At 31.1% G+C, this 19421-nt stretch overlaps 1 protein-coding gene across 1 annotated transcript; it reads right to left on the bottom strand.

The window, feature by feature from the left end:
- Positions 1-10492: 10492 nt before the first annotated feature.
- LOC134261572 (uncharacterized) lies at positions 10493-18485 on the bottom strand. Its single transcript, XM_062743998.1, has 7 exons — positions 18190-18485; positions 16456-16758; positions 15351-15641; positions 14716-14880; positions 14376-14495; positions 13239-13402; positions 10493-11590 (listed from the first exon to the last, which is right to left on the bottom strand). The coding sequence occupies exons 1-7, from the start codon at positions 18380-18382 to the stop codon at positions 11420-11422; spliced, it is 1407 nt and encodes a 468-aa protein (XP_062599982.1). The 5' UTR covers positions 18383-18485; the 3' UTR covers positions 10493-11419.
- Between the last annotated feature and the right edge of the window lie 936 nt (positions 18486-19421).

The raw sequence follows: 19421 nt of genomic DNA, 5'->3' as shown, positions 1-19421 counted from the left end.
TAATTAAATAAACAAGTTTCAAGTTTCAAGTTCTACACAGTGCATTCGAACTTGCTCCCTTTATCAATATTACATGATAAAAAAAACAATACATTTAGTATCCGATAAAAAATATTTACAATAGTCTTACCTTGTGCAATGTAAAACATCCCAACTAAAACTAGCCATAGGAGTTTGAATTTAATCATTTTTCACTTTGTAAGACAAAATATTTAAATTAAGTTTTTCACCACTTTTTACCCTTACTGTCCAGCTCGGTTGAAAACGCTCTTTATATGAAGCTGAGCTCTGTTCTTTTTTTCTTCCTGTTCTGAATTCATCTGGAAGTGCATATATATTCAACAGGAAGCGAATAAAAATACTTTTAGAATAAGATATAATATACAAAATAAAGAAATATTTTATGTAAGAAAATGTTTTATCCATTCAGTATTTCTACTGATATGGCTGTTCAAAAAGTTCATGGACTATCGCCATAATATTAAAACCGAATAAGACACATCAATGAATTTTTCAAGGGTTAATTAGCTTCATCTTTTTGTATTTACATGTATCTAATAAACAATAATCATTAGTTTTATTTTTTTCATAAAATGTTGATGTTTTTGAAAGCAATAGAATGTCCAGGCGATGCAACCTCGAAAATCACTTTTTTCTACCTTCAGGTGTAAGTGTGAAAAATCTTTTTAATACAGGCATTTGCCACTAAAACTCCCGTTAACTCACTCATGTAGTATGATACAATTTATACCCAATACTGTAAATTTATTGAATCGTATATTTTATACGAAACGTCAAAACAATTAAGGGATTTAATGACGTCGGTAAGGGGTGTTTTTTTTCCCTAATATTATATAAAATTAAACTGCATGGAAAAATAGATCTAGAAAATATTTAAGTGGGCTACTGAAAAATGCAATGCATTCAGAGTACTTTTTTCTAGGTGCCAAAAAAGATAAGAGATATAAAAATTAATTCGATTTGTAGTAAAGGGTGTTGAAATTTGTCACGTCGAAAAATGACATTGATCATGTATGGTAGATGTTAAAAATCCGACAAGCAAATGTGCTGTAATAATCAGGTGAGGATCGTTTACTATGTGTAGATCTATTTACAATATTATATGCATTGAAATCAGCTATTCATGACATAGAGCAATCAAATAAGCAAGACCAGTTTAATTCTTTAATTTATCTCTGATGAATCTCACCAAGATAAATGGATGATGTAGAAAACGCGGACCTTGAGAAACAATGACGTCATGAAAACAAATGTTTTGGTTTCAAATTCCATTCTTGATAATGTCTAATGGATATATATTTTTACTAATAAGATATAGGCCATTTTTGCTAAATTTCTAAATCTACAACCCAAAAGTATCCAAGAATTATAATTGCTTGATTTATCAATATTTCTATTCAAAAACTAGTTCAACAATTGCCATAATTACAATTAAACTCACTTTTACGTACTTGTAAAAATTAGGTTAAAAAAATATCAACTAACTAATTCATTTTTTAAAATAAGGTTAAGGAGGAGATATATCATCAAAATGAAAAAGAAGTCAGTTGACAATCTTTACTAGGTCAGAAACACGCTATTTTGACTTTTTCCCCATTTTAAAAAGCGATCAAATTCTGACTTTGTAGTATCCTACAGATATTAAAAACTCAACATATTTGCCGACAAAGACACTGATCAGAAATGCTTATTTGTATTTTCTTAACAATAACAATTCAGGCTTTTCGTTGTAATTGTTAAAGCACATATTACATTTTCATCACTTTTCTGAAATAATCAGTCGCAGTGGAAAAAGTTTAATGATTGTGTAAATAATGCAGTGAAGACAGTATAATGATAGTAAATGTCATTAAGCTTGTCAGAAACAAATGAACTACTGATACGTTTACGATTGAGTAGTGTTTATAAAGATGGTTTTCCAGCATATTTCTCCAACATTGCTCTTAGTGTCTTAGATTTTTTTAATACCATAATTTTCCTATCTTCTTATACCACCAAAATTTATTCCCTGTTCAGTTAACCATTTCCATTGAAAAGAATACAGGTATGAAGAGGAAAGAAAATCTCTAATATTTTAAAATTTATAAAAGACATTAAACGGTATACTCAGATGTATTTCAAATAATTCATTTAGTTCATTAGAAACAAGACAAGAAATTCTCTTAATGCTCCTTAAAAATTCTTCAGATATGATTAAATACTCGTATAAATATTTTTTTAAAAAAAATCTTAAGATAAAAGTGAATACATCTTAAAATAGAGAGATCGTTTTAGGATTGTTTAGATTTTTTATCTAACAAACTTAAGTGGTAGCATACCGAATTTTTAGGCAATTTTCTGCAGTTTAAAATTTCAGAAAATAAATTATTTATTTCATAACCTTAATAAATGCCTACTACAGAATTTCAAAGGATTGTTTGTAAGTGTCAAATTATTCTCGTACTTTCAATTTTTATTTCAGGCAATGATGACAACAGCTGAGCTTCACTTCAGATCGTTAACCTTGATCCCTTATTTAGAGGTGTCCTGTTTTATAAAAGAAAAATTAGAAAAAAAGATTACTATCGATATGGGTAGAAAAAACGAACACTTATGTGACCATTGGGGGACATCGACTTCGTATTTCATACATATACATAGACAAATTTCTGAATTTTTCTCAATTAGAGTACGCTTACACAAATAATTTAAGGACTTAACAACTTGTGAATATTTTTAAATGTGTCTTCCGTGTTAATGACTTTTTATCATTAAATTTTTACTGTCTTTTCTCCAGTCTCTTTTCTTTTCTCCAGAGCTGTGAGATTTAAAGATACTAATGCAGATTTTTTTTCATTTTGCATTTTTCTTCCTTTTCAAAATCTATTTAATCTTATATGTTTACACGAGTTTCTCCCTCCGTTAACACAGGGCGGAAGCCTGTCAATAAGATATTACATATTTTAGCATCCTTTTTTTCTTCTAATATTTGTCTTTCATTTGTTTCTTAATAAGAAATGTTGTTAAAAGTATGTTGTAAAGTATTTTCTACTTTTAACGAAACATACTACATACAATTCCTCTTATCTTACACATAAAGATAAATAATAACGGTTTGTTCCCGTTTTGCACACATTTTAATTACAGGTAATTTAAAAATGTGTGAAAACGGGAATTTGACCAGGTGAGTTTATTACTTAATTGCTATAGTCTATACCATACTTAGTGAGTATGTGGAAGGTAAACTTGTATTAAAAAAGTAAGAAAATTAATACATTTAGAGTTTAATAAAGACTTCACACCTATCACGACCGAATTTTTTTTTAAGAAATTGGACTTAATAAATAAAATTAAATAAATATTACGGTAATATTGTATTCAATAAAATCAAATAAAAAACAAAAATGTTTATAAAATTGTATTAAACTGCTTTAGAATACATTAAGCTAAACCAGGTATTCACAGGTAAATCCAGGTATATTTAAGCCAGAAATCAAACTATCATTGCTATAAAAACACTCTTCACACCTTTTGTTCTATACCTAATTACAAATGTGTGCAAAACGGGAACACACCATAATAACGATGCAAATCATAATTTGTTCGGGCAGTGTTTATGCAGACGTTAGAGGTGGAAACCCTTCTTGATCTGTTTTGAAAATTTTTTTTTGCTTTGATCACAATTTTATTTTTCTTATAGAAATGACACACAATTCCCCGTTTCCTTTTTAGTTTTGCTATTGTAAAGACTTAATGAAAATATCAACATATTAAAAGATTGTTTTTAATTTCTTTATGTTTTTTTATTTATCTTTTTTAAATATTGATTACATTTAGAGCCATTAAAAATGACATGTCTTTATAATAAGAAACTTAATATATCAGAATATTCTGTAAATCTTCTGTAAAGTTTGATGCAAATATGTAATAAACTATAGGGTAGGGTGGTGTAATTTCCGTATTATTTCGACCACCTGCAGGTTAATTTCGATTGATCATAAATATCTTAATATATTTCGTTTTTGGCGTATAATTGTGTATGTACATTTTTATTATGCAGAAAGAAAACGTATTTTTAATATAATATGTCCAAAATAATTTTATTTCCATGAGCGTTATTAAGATCTTTTTTTTGGAAAATTACATCAAAGAATAGGCTTTATCACCCGAAAAATTACAGATGAGTATATTTTTGCCACTACGGCGAACTTTCACTTTAGAAAAATCTTGCATGGAAAGACAATCAATAGATATCCCTGACGTGAGATTTATCAAATATTATTTTGAAAATAAAATCTATACCCTTTTAAATTGTAGTATTTAGTTATAAATTAAATTGCAAACCAGCTGAACAGAAATCGGCTAAAGTTATCCCTACATGAATACGGCGGGCGTCAGTGGGTAACTGCGACCAATGTAATATGACGCAATTTACTATCTGTCACCAGAAAGAATTCTTGACCGTCCGGAAAAAAACATTAGGATAAGAATTATGTACATTAATACCTGGTAGAAACTAGTACTTCAATAGTGAAAAATCATTTGTTTTATCAACATGCGGTTTAGATGCCTGTACATGTAAATGTACATTTGTAGCATGCCTTAACCATATTGGCAAATCGGCGTCATAGAAATCTGGTGCACTCGATGTCTTCGAATTAGGTACATTTAGAAAATTGTTATTTTTTGGGTCAGTATTTTTACTCGATCTTTTATGCTGTACAGCAGTTAAATTTAAATTGATATTTTTTTTAACCATATTAGAGCTGACGCCAGTTATTTCCTTTGTATTGGCTCTGCGGTCGAAAATACCCCGCGTACGGTCGATATAACCCAAAACACGTATCCTGTAAATCGAACACATTTATTTCATATTTTAACCAAAAATATATACAACATCAATATAATCTGAAAGATAAAAGGTATTTCGAACGTAAAAGGATCCATTTAAAGTTGTAGCATAACATAACAGTCACATACTTCAACAAATCTTTAGTACAAACAAAATAACCGGTCGAAATTACACCACCCTACCCTAAATGCAGTGAAACTTGTATTAACCAGTCACCTAAGGGATCCATATAGAGAGGTGTCGTTTGGATAGAGGTTCATCTTTTTTTAAAGCCATATATGGCGTATGTACAATGAAAATTATTAGACTAAAATTATAAGTAATTATTTGTATCATAACTTTATAAAAAGATAGAACTCTTCCGTAAATTACAAAATCTAAGTCGATTGCGTTATAAAGCTATCACAATTTAATTTGGATTCTCGGAATTGTCTCCGACTCGGAAGAAAATACAAAAGATTTAAATAACACATTACAGAGAAGATAAATAAGTATTTTTAGTTGAAACGAGGTGTTCTCCGTGTTCAGAATTGTATGAAAAGTTTTAATTTAATAGTATTAACTATATTTCTTTACTTAAATTTGTATTTTTCAAAAATATATTTTTGATCAGTTACGCCATACATGGCTTTAAAAGAATTTATTCAAAAAATTTAATATGTCAGTTCTGTGTTTCTATTAATTTATGTATTTCACCCCAAAATATACAAGAAAGTTAGGTATTGGACATTAGTGATCTCACTTAAACTATTTTTTTTTTTATTTAGGAGATGCATTACTAAATTTAATGAATCCAAGAAAATTAATATAAAAAAAAACTTACAGGGTGCTGCATTATCCCCCATCAAAACATTTCTTTTTCTTGTGTGAGGAATGAATAAAATCAAATAAAAATTATTTTATCTAAACTTGATTCAGAAAATTAACCTCCGTACATGTATTTTTTAAATACATGTAAACCACTGATCATGATTTGTTGTATAATAAATTAAATAAGCTCAGAGAACTCTCAGTTGATCAACAGGTGCACAGGTGACCTGAGCAATACAGTGTTACTCATTCCTAACTGTCGTTTCCTTTGTGAAATTCACAACATAGGCCTTTCCAAACCATAATGTGTATATAAACTGTAATTATGGCTTCAACAAATGATTCCTAGGTGTGAAAATCAAAATGCCAATCAAGCGTAATTAGTTTACAACTTTCAGATCATGCAGAGTTGGGCGCGATATCGACACTGTAAATAGTAAACAAAAATATCATAGTCATTAAAAGATTAATATAGTTCATACGTTGTTTTTTTCAAACTTAATTAAAAATCCAGCAGTTATTAGACCCTGATAATCAGTTATCGATAATACTAGTATTCGTTTTTTTTCCTATTACCTTTTTTCGTCATAAGCATAGTTGTTCGAGTTTTGTAAAATATAGAAGCAGTTAGTTTGCACAGGTACTTGTGGACTAGACCCCCCACCCCGGATATTCAGCTCCAGCCGGTGCTTATTTGACATTTTTTTCACAATTTATATTTGGCACACCTATTCAACATGTTTGCTATAGGAACAAATCGTCGAAATAATCGCTTCATAAAAAAAACCCACTACACATTATAAGAGAGAAGGTAAGCAACTTCGGTTTGTTTATGTTGTACCCCCACTGGTCTTTCTGGGTTTAAAAACATGTATTTATTTCATTTTCACCTAAAATGTCGGTCCACACTGTCTCTACATATATTTCTGTTTTAGTCAATGCTATCGAATTGACTCTGCATCTCGTAAGAATCCACAAACAGCATTCCAGTTAGAATGTTGAAATTCCCTTAGGTAAAAGCAACGGAAGTGCATAGAGAATGTTTCACTTATTACGATAACGTCCGAGAGAGTTTTGCCTGACGTAATAATCACCCTTGGGTGTTATCATAGATAATAGTCACTTCCGTTGCGTTTACCTAAACGTAAACAAACCGAAGTTGCTTACCTTCTCTCTTATAATGTATAGTGGGGTATTTTTTGTGGAGCGACTTTTTTGGGGTTTTCACGATTTGTTTCTATTGCAAACATCATGAACATGTTGAATAAGTGTACTAAATATAAATTGTGAAAAAAATGTCAAATAAGCCCCGGGGTTGAATATCAGGTGGGGGGGGGGGGTCCTGTCCACAAGTACCTGTGTTAGTTTGTAAAATGATTCTTGAATATGCTTATCCAGTAAAATAATTTCACCATTTATTAATTTTATTCACAATCCCGCAAACACTTCACTGATTATTTGCATAAGTAACAAAAATTGGGAATCAGCTGACTCCAGATCAGGTCACGTGATTGGACAAAATGGCCGCTAAAGACAGGGAAAAGTGGTGATGTCGTTTGAAATTAGGTGACTGCTGACCATATTACGCAGATGACCGCTAAACAGAGCTACTTTATATATGAAATTTCATTGGGAGGAAATAAAATGACCGCACGGGACAAGTGACCGCTGGATAGAGGTGACCGCTGACAAGTTTGAGGACTTATGTTATATTTATACATATGATATACAATAAATCTAATTCAATAAATTCTAATGTATATGACCAACATGTATCAGCTTTTTGGGTTATATTCAGTTTTATTAAGATGGAAGTAGCATCGCTATTCTCTCTTATCTCCGGTCCTATACAATAAAGATCTGAAAGTGACAGCCAAGAAAAGGGCGATGAAATGGACCTAAGGAGGGAGGACTTTTATTTAGGGAGAGAACGTTTTGAATTGGAGGAGGAAAGAAAACAAAGAATGGAAATGGACAAACAACACAATTCAATGTTTTTAAGCTGTAAAAGATTCTTTTTGAAACTGTCAGATCATATGATTTATGACATCATTTTTGTTTCTGTTTAATCTATTAGGAGCGTACCAGTATGTACTTGTTCCATTCTATCATGTTCACATCTTTTTATCTTAAGTATTTCATACCGTCTCTTCTTCCGTGTCTGTTGCTGCTCTTATAGATAAATATATTTGGCTTCAATTTGTTAGTTTCCGTTTAAGAAATTTCTACATTAAGATTTCTTCAAGTGGCTCCCTTCCGCAACTTTTTAAGAACGGAAAACATATATTTAAGATATTTAGATAAATTAAATTTGTGTTTTAACAATTTTCCATTTTATAATTTTTATCTTCCTTTCTTAGTATAAAATATCCCCTTTATATTGAATCATTTCAATTTAAGTTGATTTTACTTTGTTAATGATAAAGAACAGTTTTCAAGCTCAAAACCCTTTTCACTGGGGGTATATAAAGTCGACATCTGAGTTGGAAATACTTTTTTCAATTGATTATACTGTCGTCGATATATCTAAATGTAAAAGTGAAGGTTATTACGAGTGTTTTCTTTTGCTATGTAGAAGTGATTTAATATTTTCTGCTTTTTAGTGAAAACATATCAGCTAATAGAGAAGAAAAAAATAGTACCCATCGAAACTACAATAATTTGAAAGGAAACCTCATGGAGGAAAATAAATGTTGTCAATGAGAAACTAGAACATCCTTTTATTATATATACACTTCGTAGTACAATGTATCTGTGTTTACCATTGGATGGATTATTAACAAAGTAATTTTCCTGACTACCGAGGTGTGAATATTCCAGTGCTCCAAGTTTATTGAAGAAGAATTTTTTTCCACCGCACTATCAGGCTAACAAAATGGCACAACAAAAACAAAGATTTTGATTGAGTTAAAATCCGTAAAAAGTACGATAACTCCTCCAAGAAAACCACACTTTGCATTTACGCAATGAAAGGTTACATACTAATTGCGTCTGCAATAAAGGCGCATATACGTCGCTTGGTTATGGAGATTATCCGACGGTGTAAAATTTAACAAATTTCTCATAATAGCATAAATTGAATTAACTGTGATAATATTGTTTACTGTAGGATTTTAAAAAATATTTTATGAAGAATTATTGCATAGATTGAAAATAAAATCGTTATTTTGCCATCATAAACATTTACTATTGACAAAAAAATTATATTAAAGCTTCTGATTGATATATTGGAACTTTTGAAAAATTCATATCTGACAAAAAATTTCCTTTGGTGATGCTAAACAATCTCTATGTTTTTGCTTCAATAATTTTCGAGAACATTTGACATAACCTTTGAACCTTTAAAGTTAGGTACTGTATATTTTACTCCACTAATTAAGTTCTTTCAAATGACACCATGGTCAATGACATAGACTTATATGCTAAAAATGCCAATTTGAACCTTCGGTAAATCTTTTCAATCATGAGAGATATAAAATTTATATTTTATATGCATACTCCACTAATTAAGTTCGTTCATATGACACCATAATCAATGAAATAGTGGTCTTTACTGTGACCTATGTGCTATAAATAACTTTTTTAAACTTTGTCGCCAACGAGTGCATTGTGTCTCACAAACAAGTATTGTTTTCAGTCTACTTATTTTTTTCTTAAATTACGAGGGCCGTTCAAAAATTACGCGGACTTGCTGCACAGAAAAAAATATTTGACGACATAATCGGGCAAAATGTCGCACATACTATAAAAAAATATTTACTTATATGGTCTACAAAATTTCATATCAAAATGTTGTAAATTGGTATCAATTTTTAGTGATTCTTCAGGACATATCATTAAGTCACGGAGCAGCAATATCTTCGACGTCACAGACATCATAAAAAAATATGCGATTGAGCTTTCATTTTCTCAACATTTTCCCAGGGGTACCTGTACAGTTTGAGTTATCTTATCTACTCAACATCCAAACACCATTTTTTGGCAAGCTTTAAATCTATTAAACAAGTAAAGACTATTTTTTTTTGTTTTAAAACCAAAAAACCAAAAAACTGCAGGTATTTATGAAATATAGTGTGATATTGGTGACTCTCAATCACGTTCTTTACAGTCCGGATCAAGTTTTCGTCGATAATCTTCTTCCCGTCCTCCCGTATAGCCATTTTTCAGAGGTCTAATGGTCTAAAATTCCTATTTGCTATTTGTGGACGAATGTCACGAATACCCTAGTTTACTACATGTTTTATTATTCATATTTTGTATCTATGTTGGAGATATCTCGAGCATTACACATAATCTAACTAAAGTGTGGTGCGCCGTCATTTCACGAGACGTCATTTTCACAGTCCTTTTCACGGGAATCGCATAAAAGGAAAATCACTTTATTTCTGTTAGTACTTCAAATATCACGCCAGAAATCCAAATACACAATAACAGAACAAATTAAAGATACATTTGAGAAAATTGTCGAAAAATATTGCGAATTATAGAAAATAAATAAGTTAAATTTTGAATTCCAAATGCTTTTGCTTCAGATTTTTTGTCGTGCTCCGTACCTCTCCATCAGCGATATCAATATACCGATAATTTTAGTAGAATGTTTTTAAAATACAGGAATTTTGCCCAAAATTTATTGAAATCTTTGAGATACATATTTCTGTGAAATTTCATAACTCTATGACGTCTGTAAGAGTAAATAATAGCACAGTCCGCGTAATTTTTGAACGGCCCTCGTAGAATACATTGTGACTTTTGTTTTGTTCTTGAGGGTTTACAAACACTTATAGAGATTTACTTTTGATTCTTTCCCTCATTAATAGAAACACATTTCAAAACTTTATGATAAACAGTATATTTGTTTGTGATATGAACATTATTCTCTTTCAACAAGGAACATGTACAATACAAAAAAATCCTCATAGAATTCCTCTTTAAAATTATAAAAATGATAACACAAATATGCCTTACTCTGTGAAAGAAATAGCTTAAAACATTCAAACTTAAAGGTAGGTTTCTTTCTCTTTCTCTCGAAAAGATAAATGTTCATGCTGCTTTTGCAACAAAATAATCAATGACTCACAACTCTCTCTCTCTCTCTTTCTCTCCCTCTCTCTCTCTCTCATAAAACACACACATTGGTAGAAATTTATGCAATTTGAAGACATGATTGATGTAAATACAGCTTTAAAAAATATCAATGACGTCAAAGGAAAGACACTTTGATTATTATTAGTTGAAATAAAACACATAGACATATCTATGACAAAATGATATGATTAAGAATGATATGAAAAAAGAATCAAAGGAATAAGGAATTATAAAATTGATTGATGATCCAGACAGTGCTTCTATGTAAAACAGTTACTTGTTAGTAAGTCTCATATAGAATAGTTGAATCGAATTAATGACTGAAGTCTTTGTGTTAGATTTTCAATTACTTATGACATAACATTTTTTTTTACGTAGATACTTAAAGTACCGGTATGGAATATTAAATGTACAATGGATGACAGGTCTCTTCTTTACTAATGATCTAGGTCTAAGTGAACAAGTCGTTGTTGATGGGTATGACAAACATGTTTAAATTTATGAACTTGATAATAATCTTCCAGGAGAAATTTTTAATAACAACATATATAGGTCTTCTTTATTTAAAAAAAATACCGACATTTTAAAAAATTGAATAATTTCATTTAGATAAAAAAAAATACTTTTGTACCGTATGTTTGTAAAAAATTGAGTATCAAAAATGAATCTCTATCAATTTTCTTTATCTTCTTCTTCCTGCATAGGTGGCGCTTTCTTGGAGAAATCCACGAACGTGTACTCTGTTCTTTCTTCTTCTCCATGTATGACTGGTCTCCCCTTTGTGTCTGAACTAGGGGGCTTATTTGCAAAATCAACATCGATGTATATTAGTCCATCCTGATTCTGTAAAAATTCATAGCAGATAGCTGAATTATTTTGAATTTTATTGTGTACGAAAAATCATTAAAACAGTCTTTTTTAATTAGAAGCGAAGCTCTCTATCATTGTTTTAAAACTCTGATACATTTTTGTAGATGCCACATACTACATTACTATTAAAACACAATAAAATTTCTCGGACATTTGTCGAACAAAAGCATGTGTCTTCATTTGTCTGCAAACTTATTTTAACGATCTTTCACAAAGTAAAATTCTATAAAATGACAATGATTAGTTGTTACCTTGTTCTTAATATCAGAAGTCTCTGAAAAATCTTTATCCGCTTACAAAAGAATTGGACAGGTTTTTTATCACTTTTCAAATTTCTTAACTCTTTACAAATTACTGAATTGTTATGCAACATACACTTTATGTACATGTCATAGAAATATGACATAACCATTTCCCTGCAAGCACTTCAAAGCATGGTACAAGTTTCTTTAAAGTTTAGCGTAAATAATATTATGACGAAATATTGTAATAAGAAAATAGCTTTTCTTATTTCATGACATTTAAGTAAGTATTCAAAAGAAGGAATTTGGCAATATATTAGGGAATAACTATCTTCTTATTTGGAATTTGCGACCGTTAATGCTGATTTAACGATCGCAAACTGACTTTTACTTGCGACGTCACGGAACATTGTGGTTTTGTGACTATCTAGTATGACGTCGCAATTAAAAGCTTCCATTCACGTTAATGCTCATTTTACTGCTTCAAACAAAGCACATTAGCCAATCAACGGGTGTTTTACAAACATACTGCATTAGAAATGAAGATTAAATGAACTTTTTAATTTGAGTGTAAATGCATGATTGCGGGGAAAAGGTATATGCGTGATTTTGCATTAGAAATAGGAAATGAAATATGCGTTTAAAATGTGTTACTGTGGGTAAGGGGTTTACGTTAAACTATATAATGTATATTTCTATCACATGTTCGATTTTCTTACAGGTGTTTTTCAATAATTCAGATAGGAGTACAAGGTATGAGACCGGTCGACGGAGAGTGCTCATTCCTATGTGGCACCCGATCTCACCTCTAATGTTTTTGAGTTCCGTGTTTGCTCTGCTCCTATTTTGTAACATTAAAGAAATTTGGAGCTCGAATAATGTTTGTTATCTTCACGTATTTTTATTTTACATCTGTTACAATTGTGTCTAACTACTTGCATTTTTACCACCGTCTTTAGCTTTCTAACTGCTTGACCTCTGACCCCTCTCCTTGCCTCTAACTACTTGAACTCTTACAATTGCCCTTGCCTCTAAATACTTGAACTCTGACCCCAGTCTTTGCCTTTAACTACTTGACCTCTAACCCCTGACCTTGTCTCTAAATACTTGACCTCTGACCCCTGTTCTTGTCTCTAACTACTTGAACTCTGACCCCAGTCCCTGCTTCTATGTACTTAAACTCTTATCCCTGTACCTATCTGTAACTGTGTCTACTCTTACCACCGTCCTTTTGACCTCTGACCCCTGTCCTTGCCTCTAACTACTTGACCTCTGACCCCTGTACTTATCTCTAGCTACTTGACCTCTTACCCCAGTCTTTGCCTCTAACTACTCGAACTCTTACCACCGTACCTATCTGTAACTGTGTCTACTCTTACCACCGTCCTGGTTTCCACGTTTCCGTACGTCGCCCCCTCTTCCTCCTCGTCCTCCTGCCGTGACGTCTCTTCCTTTTTCTTTTTCTTTCTGTTTTCTTTCTTTAGGTTTGAATTGGTTAGTAATTTGGCATCCTCTGTGTTAGAGTACAGGTTTTCGCGTTCATCTACAAATACCAATGACGGTTTTGATATCTTGTCTCCGACGTGGAATATTATTGTCTATTTTTTTAAGCAACCAACTTTTGTTTCAAAGTCTTTTTCGTTTCCAATCTAGATTTTAAAGCGATATGCGCAAAGTAAAAGAATAAGGTGTCACAATTTAATTTCTGTAAAATGGGCTCATTGTCAGAAAGTTATTCATTCCAAAATTTTACTTGCTTCAAATAAATTGAAAACATTGAAACGCAATGTTCTTTTTATAAGTTTTTCGATTGCAACTTACAACATTTGACCGATGTTTCTTGACCGAGGTCATTGTTTTCAAGCTTCTTGGTTTAAACATGATCTGTTTCTTATGAAAGTAAAAAAAGCCTATCATAGGTATAAAAGATCAAAAGAATATATGATCTTCTTATAGGCAATTTATTTCATCTCTGGATTTCCTGTGTGGTTAAGTTTCGCCCTATTCTTAGTTATTATTAATTTTTGTTTTTAATGGAATTATTTTTCCTCTTTCATCAATTTTAACAATCTTAGGCTTATTTTCCAAAGGCCTAATCTGCTAATATTCAAAGGGAACTATATTATAATGAATTTAATTGCATGAAAATTTATGAAGTATATGACATAAACCTCTTCAAATCTCTTCAAGGTACTTCATAAAATTTTCAATAGTAAAACGTTGAGGTGTACGTCTTCAACGGATTAAAAAAATTCTTCAAATTCATTTTTTGGAGTAAAACTTGATATTAACGCATTTAAAAAGTTCCTTTCTTAATTTTTTTTCGTTTCTTTTGAGATGATATTTCATCACTTTTCTTTATCAAATGATCATCTTCTTTTGATGAAATGTTTCTATTTTTCAATTTAAAAAGTCTAAGGACTCTAGAAAATGTGGATGAAAAAAATCTAAAGGTTCTCCTTGAAAATGAAAAAAATAAGAAAAAAGACGGGGACACAAAGAAATAGACAGTGAACCATTTTGAGCCTTGGTGACGTTATTCTTCACTACGTCAGCCTGTTGTTTGTTCTTCATCAGGAGACTCTTATCAACAGCGGCGTATACAACATCCGGTTGAGTATTGTCTGGTTCTGCGGCTAAAAATAAAGTTCCGCAAAGTTATTGATAAGGATTAGAAAAGAATATCTAACTTAAAGCTATTACACTGCTCAACTAAAAACTCAAAAGATGTGATTATTTCCTGGAAGCATAAAGGTTTTTTAATTGCGAGTTTTTTTTTCATGTTTAGAAAACACAATAAAGTTTTAAAACCCTAAAGTTATGTTGCTGAACAAATAAATGCTAAATATTGCTTACGTTTACTCATTCGTTTTTCATTTTTCTCTATTTGCTCGGCTGATTTCTTTTTTAGTAAAAACATTGCGACTATTATAGCTAGGACTACAATGATGACAAAAATAGCCACAGAAGCACCAATCACGATTGTCGTATCATCTGACTGGGACGATGGGCTGGATAAAGCTGAAATATAAACAGATTAGTCTCTCATTACTCCATTATTATTGTCAATATTGTTATACAAGAAAGAATATTAAGCAAAATTAATAAGATGTCTTTGAAATACACTGATGACCCTGTATGGCAGCTCATGACAAAGGTTAAACTTCTGTCAAAAAATAAAGTTTAACTTTAATTTCAACGTTAAGAGCTTTAAGGAAACTATCGTAAGAAAGGTTATGTCACGAGAAATGTCTCCTGTGGTAGTTCTAGATAAGATAATTCATAAGATATTTTTTAGCGGACAACAAAGAAACGGACAGAGCAAATCTCTGAACATTTCATTACAGGCGCATGATAATTGTTTTTATATGTTCTATATATATTTTGCATTCAAATACTTTCTACTACTTTCTGTTATCTTTACCAAAAGAAAGAATTTTAACAACACAGTGAATTGCTTACAAATATTGTCTTAGGAGACAATTAACTACCTCGCACAGTGACCTTGACTTCAGCCGGCCTTGAGGAACAGCTGATTCTGTTACAACTCTCTAACCGGAACCAGTATTCTTGTCCTGTGTTCAACAGTCCTGGGTCAAAGAATCCAACTTCACCTTCCCCCGGGTCGGTAAGATTTTTGATAACTCTCCAGTTTGACCCTTCTTTACGATACAAGGTGAAGACTTGGTCCGGACCTCCATTAAAATTTGATATCCAGGTAAGATTGACGTATCCAGAGGCGTAGGAATATCCGGTAAAGTTCAAAGGTGGTTGAGGTTTATCTTACAAATAAAAATAAGTGAAAGTGTAAAAGCACTGGTATTATAGTCATTATTCAAGAGAAAATATTTTAATGATTTCAGTTGAGATCCAATACATTATTGTAGATTGATGTCTCACAAAAATAAAATGACAAAATCTTTGTCTAAAAAATGAAAGGACGAATAGATTTTGCGTTTCATATAATCGCTAAATGAAAGAAAAATGGAATCATTTACGTTAAAAATATCTAATCGGAGGAAAAAATGAAATACAAATATATTATGTAGGGAAAAAATGAATATTAAATGAATATTAACAAAAAAATTATATCAGTAAAATACATCTCCTAAAGATTTTTATTTAGTAAATAAAAGTCTGTCTAGTATGTATTTATAAAATGTGAATAATGAAAGCCTCACAAAGAGTGAATCGGGCTTGATATTCAGGTATACTGAAGAGAAAGACGCGTTTTACTTGTAATCTTCCTTTTCAATGAAAAGCGAGGAAAATCCAATACATGTATGGAATTTTTTATTTCATTTCATACAAAGGAAATTTAATCTAGGCTTATAGGCGACAGTCTCTAAATCTCAGAAGATTATTATTACTTTGTTTTAACTTTTTAATTTAAAATGATTAATTTTAAAGGATGTCTATAAACTTGTTTCAAACTGCATTTGATGAGAACGCTTCATTTTATGAATAATGTAACTAATCTGAAAAGTACGTTAAAAATGAAGTTTATATTAATTTTGACGTTAATGTGAGTCTAGCCTAAAAACAGACTTTTTGTTGAAAAAACTTAATTACTAGAAAAAACTTCAGAAGTACAACCTTCGGCATTTATTGTTATATCGATGATCGTCTTTCCTTTGTACATCAGTGAGTAGTTTCCGAAGGCTCTCTGGTCAGGAATGGGAATGCTGCTTACAATCATTTGTTTGTATATAAAAGTATCCCTTTGTAAATCTACATTCGTCAATATAGATTCTGCTGAAGGACCTGACCACGTGATCCCTGACGGAGTAATCGGGGGGTTTGCTATCACTGGCACAGTAACAGGAACATTCACATCTGAGCCACTCATGGAACCATAATTGGTTTTTACTACAGCTGACATATCAAGGCGAAGGTCGCCTAAAATACCACGTGAGTACAGTGTATATTAAGCAAATTAAAGTAAACATTTGTGAGATTAAAGCCTGTTTCAAATTTTATCGAAAATATACAGAAAAAAGTTATAGAAAAAATAACCTATAACAAATGAATATTTACATATTGTCAACGTCTATGTCCCTCTTCTTTGATAAACAGGCGTTTTAAACATGGTTTTATCATAAATGCACATTTTATATTAAATATAAAGATTAAATTCTTGCAATTGTCGACTTAAGGTAAACACAACTTTAAGACTTATTTTGATGATACAACTTTTTGGTGTAATAGAATAAACATCCATCCTCCCAAAAAAAAACATATCGACACAAAATAATTTGTTAGAGTAGGTGAAGTTTAGCAAACATAAATTCTCCATACCAATTTCAAATTACTATATTTAAAAGGATATTTTATTTTTTTTTAATCATTAATGATTTTATTAAAAAAGCAAAAGTGGAATGAAATTGATGTTCCTTAACTTCAGAGTTCAAATTGATACCAAACAAAGACAATTATATTTATTTCGCTGCGTTTAATGTTCTGACACATAAAAAAGTGTAATTTATTGAAACATATATGATTATTGAAACAGTTATATAACACAAGCAATAATATCTTATATTTATTCATGTGGCATGAGTTGTATCTATATTATATAAATTTACCCCCTTGATGAGGTCGATCAATAGATATATCGACTTCACAGAAAAGCATATAGAACGAGCACGAAGTGCAAGATCGATATGCTTTTCTGTGAAGTCGATATATCTACGGATTGATCGAATTAAAGGGCTACATTTGTTTTATTAATTTTTGCACAGATTGACAAAACAAAATTTGAAAATAATGGGAAGAAGGAACAAGTTTTCTCTCCTTAACACTTAGGAGCCTAGAAATCAAAATACTAATTGTGTCTCCTTTACCATGTTTATATCGATGGAGTAATTTTGATAATTTACTTATTCAAAATGCTACATTTATTGATTATACTTTGATTTAATTTTTTGACAAACATATCCAAAATGTTTTATAAAGTAGATCCTAATTCGAGGCACTGTTACGTTTCATCAATTACAGAACATTAAAAATTATTAATACAAGATGAAGTATATTTTTTTAAAAAAAAACATCACGTCATTCAATTTATTATCTAAAAATTTTTTTTGTTTTACACAAAATTGTCTCCATTTTATGGAATATCAAATCGTTATGCATTTCAGAATCTATAAATAGTAACTCAAGTCTATATGCTGTTATATACGTAATCATATGATGAAGTTTTAGCCAATTAGAGAGCTTGAAATAAATGATAAAAATAATATACATGTATTATTTCCTTGGCTTAAGATTTGTAATAAATATTTTGAAATGTTAAATTTGAATGTGTATAAAACCGTAAAGTTTACTTACAAAGAACATTGATATTGAATGATTGATATTTTCTTTCAAACTCTGAAGAGCTTCCCTCGCAGATGTATGTGTTTGTGTCAGAGCACACTGCTTCCCTTCTCAGTGTGTGGTTTATCCAGCTACTACGTTGTTCCAAGATCTCGTTACCAGTAAGTTCTTTTAGGATAGTAACTGGAACTGGATTTCCCTCCATGTTACATGCCAAAAGTAGAGGATATCCTTCATCAACGGTAAGTGAATTTTTAAGATTGCCATTAATATATACCTTTGGATCCGATAAATCTAATAAAAAGAAATTCAAAAATTAGGTATTTGTTTAAAAAAAGTTAAGCTAGATATTCCGCAACAGAAACGAAAATGTCAAGAGAATTATTTCACCCCACCTCTGGTCATTCTGTGATGAAATCAAGCTATTCTTGTTTGAAGCCTGTCATGTGAAGGGGGTGTAATATCTATACACTGTCAATTGAATTCTATTCAAGGTTGTTACGGAATGTTCTTCTTTAATACCCAGAAAAAAGTGGCTTTTTAAATCTTTTTTAATGAATAGACACGTGACCCGCCAGATGTCTGTTAAAATTGGAAATATTACATATTGTAATAAGCTTCTGTAACTAGCAGGCACTTAAGAGCTTTTTCTTCTTTAAAGCTTTTTTGTTTCAAATTGTCCTTTTGTATTGAGGACAGGAATCACATTGTGATATAAATATAATCAATGTAGACACATTATATAGTGTAATAAAACAAATTTACAAAATTTAGACAACTATATATTAAATTTCTAACGAATCCACCCCTATTGATGACATAATGATATAATCGTTAAGTAGCGTTGTAGTGATTTGGTACGACATGTTAGGTAAGTAATTTTCGCCACGCCAGGTATAAATACTAACCATATTATCATGCCGTATCCGATAACTACAAAACTAAGTGCGTAAGAAATATGAAAATTGAATTGTTATTATACCCCCCGCTTTAAAAGCGGGAGGGTATATAGTAATCGTTAATTCCGTCCGTCTGTACGTCTGTCCGTCCGTCCGTCCTTCCGTCTGTCCGTCCGTCTGTCTGTTACGTTTTGGGGTACCTATCTTTTATCCGCAACTCCTCTCATACCACTGAATGAAATTTGATGAAATTTTCACTGAATCTTTATTACATATTGCCATTGTGCACCTGCTATTTTACTTTTAGATCCGACACATATTTTGGGTTTCCCGGCCACAGCAAAA

The sequence above is a fragment of the Saccostrea cucullata genome, unplaced genomic scaffold (assembly GCF_032062105.1).
Source record: "Saccostrea cucullata isolate Sc308-1 unplaced genomic scaffold, CSIRO_AGI_Scuc_v1 ctg12016, whole genome shotgun sequence".
Classification (NCBI taxonomy): Eukaryota; Metazoa; Mollusca; class Bivalvia; order Ostreida; family Ostreidae; genus Saccostrea; species Saccostrea cuccullata.
This window is presented reverse-complemented; position numbering and strand designations above follow the sequence as displayed.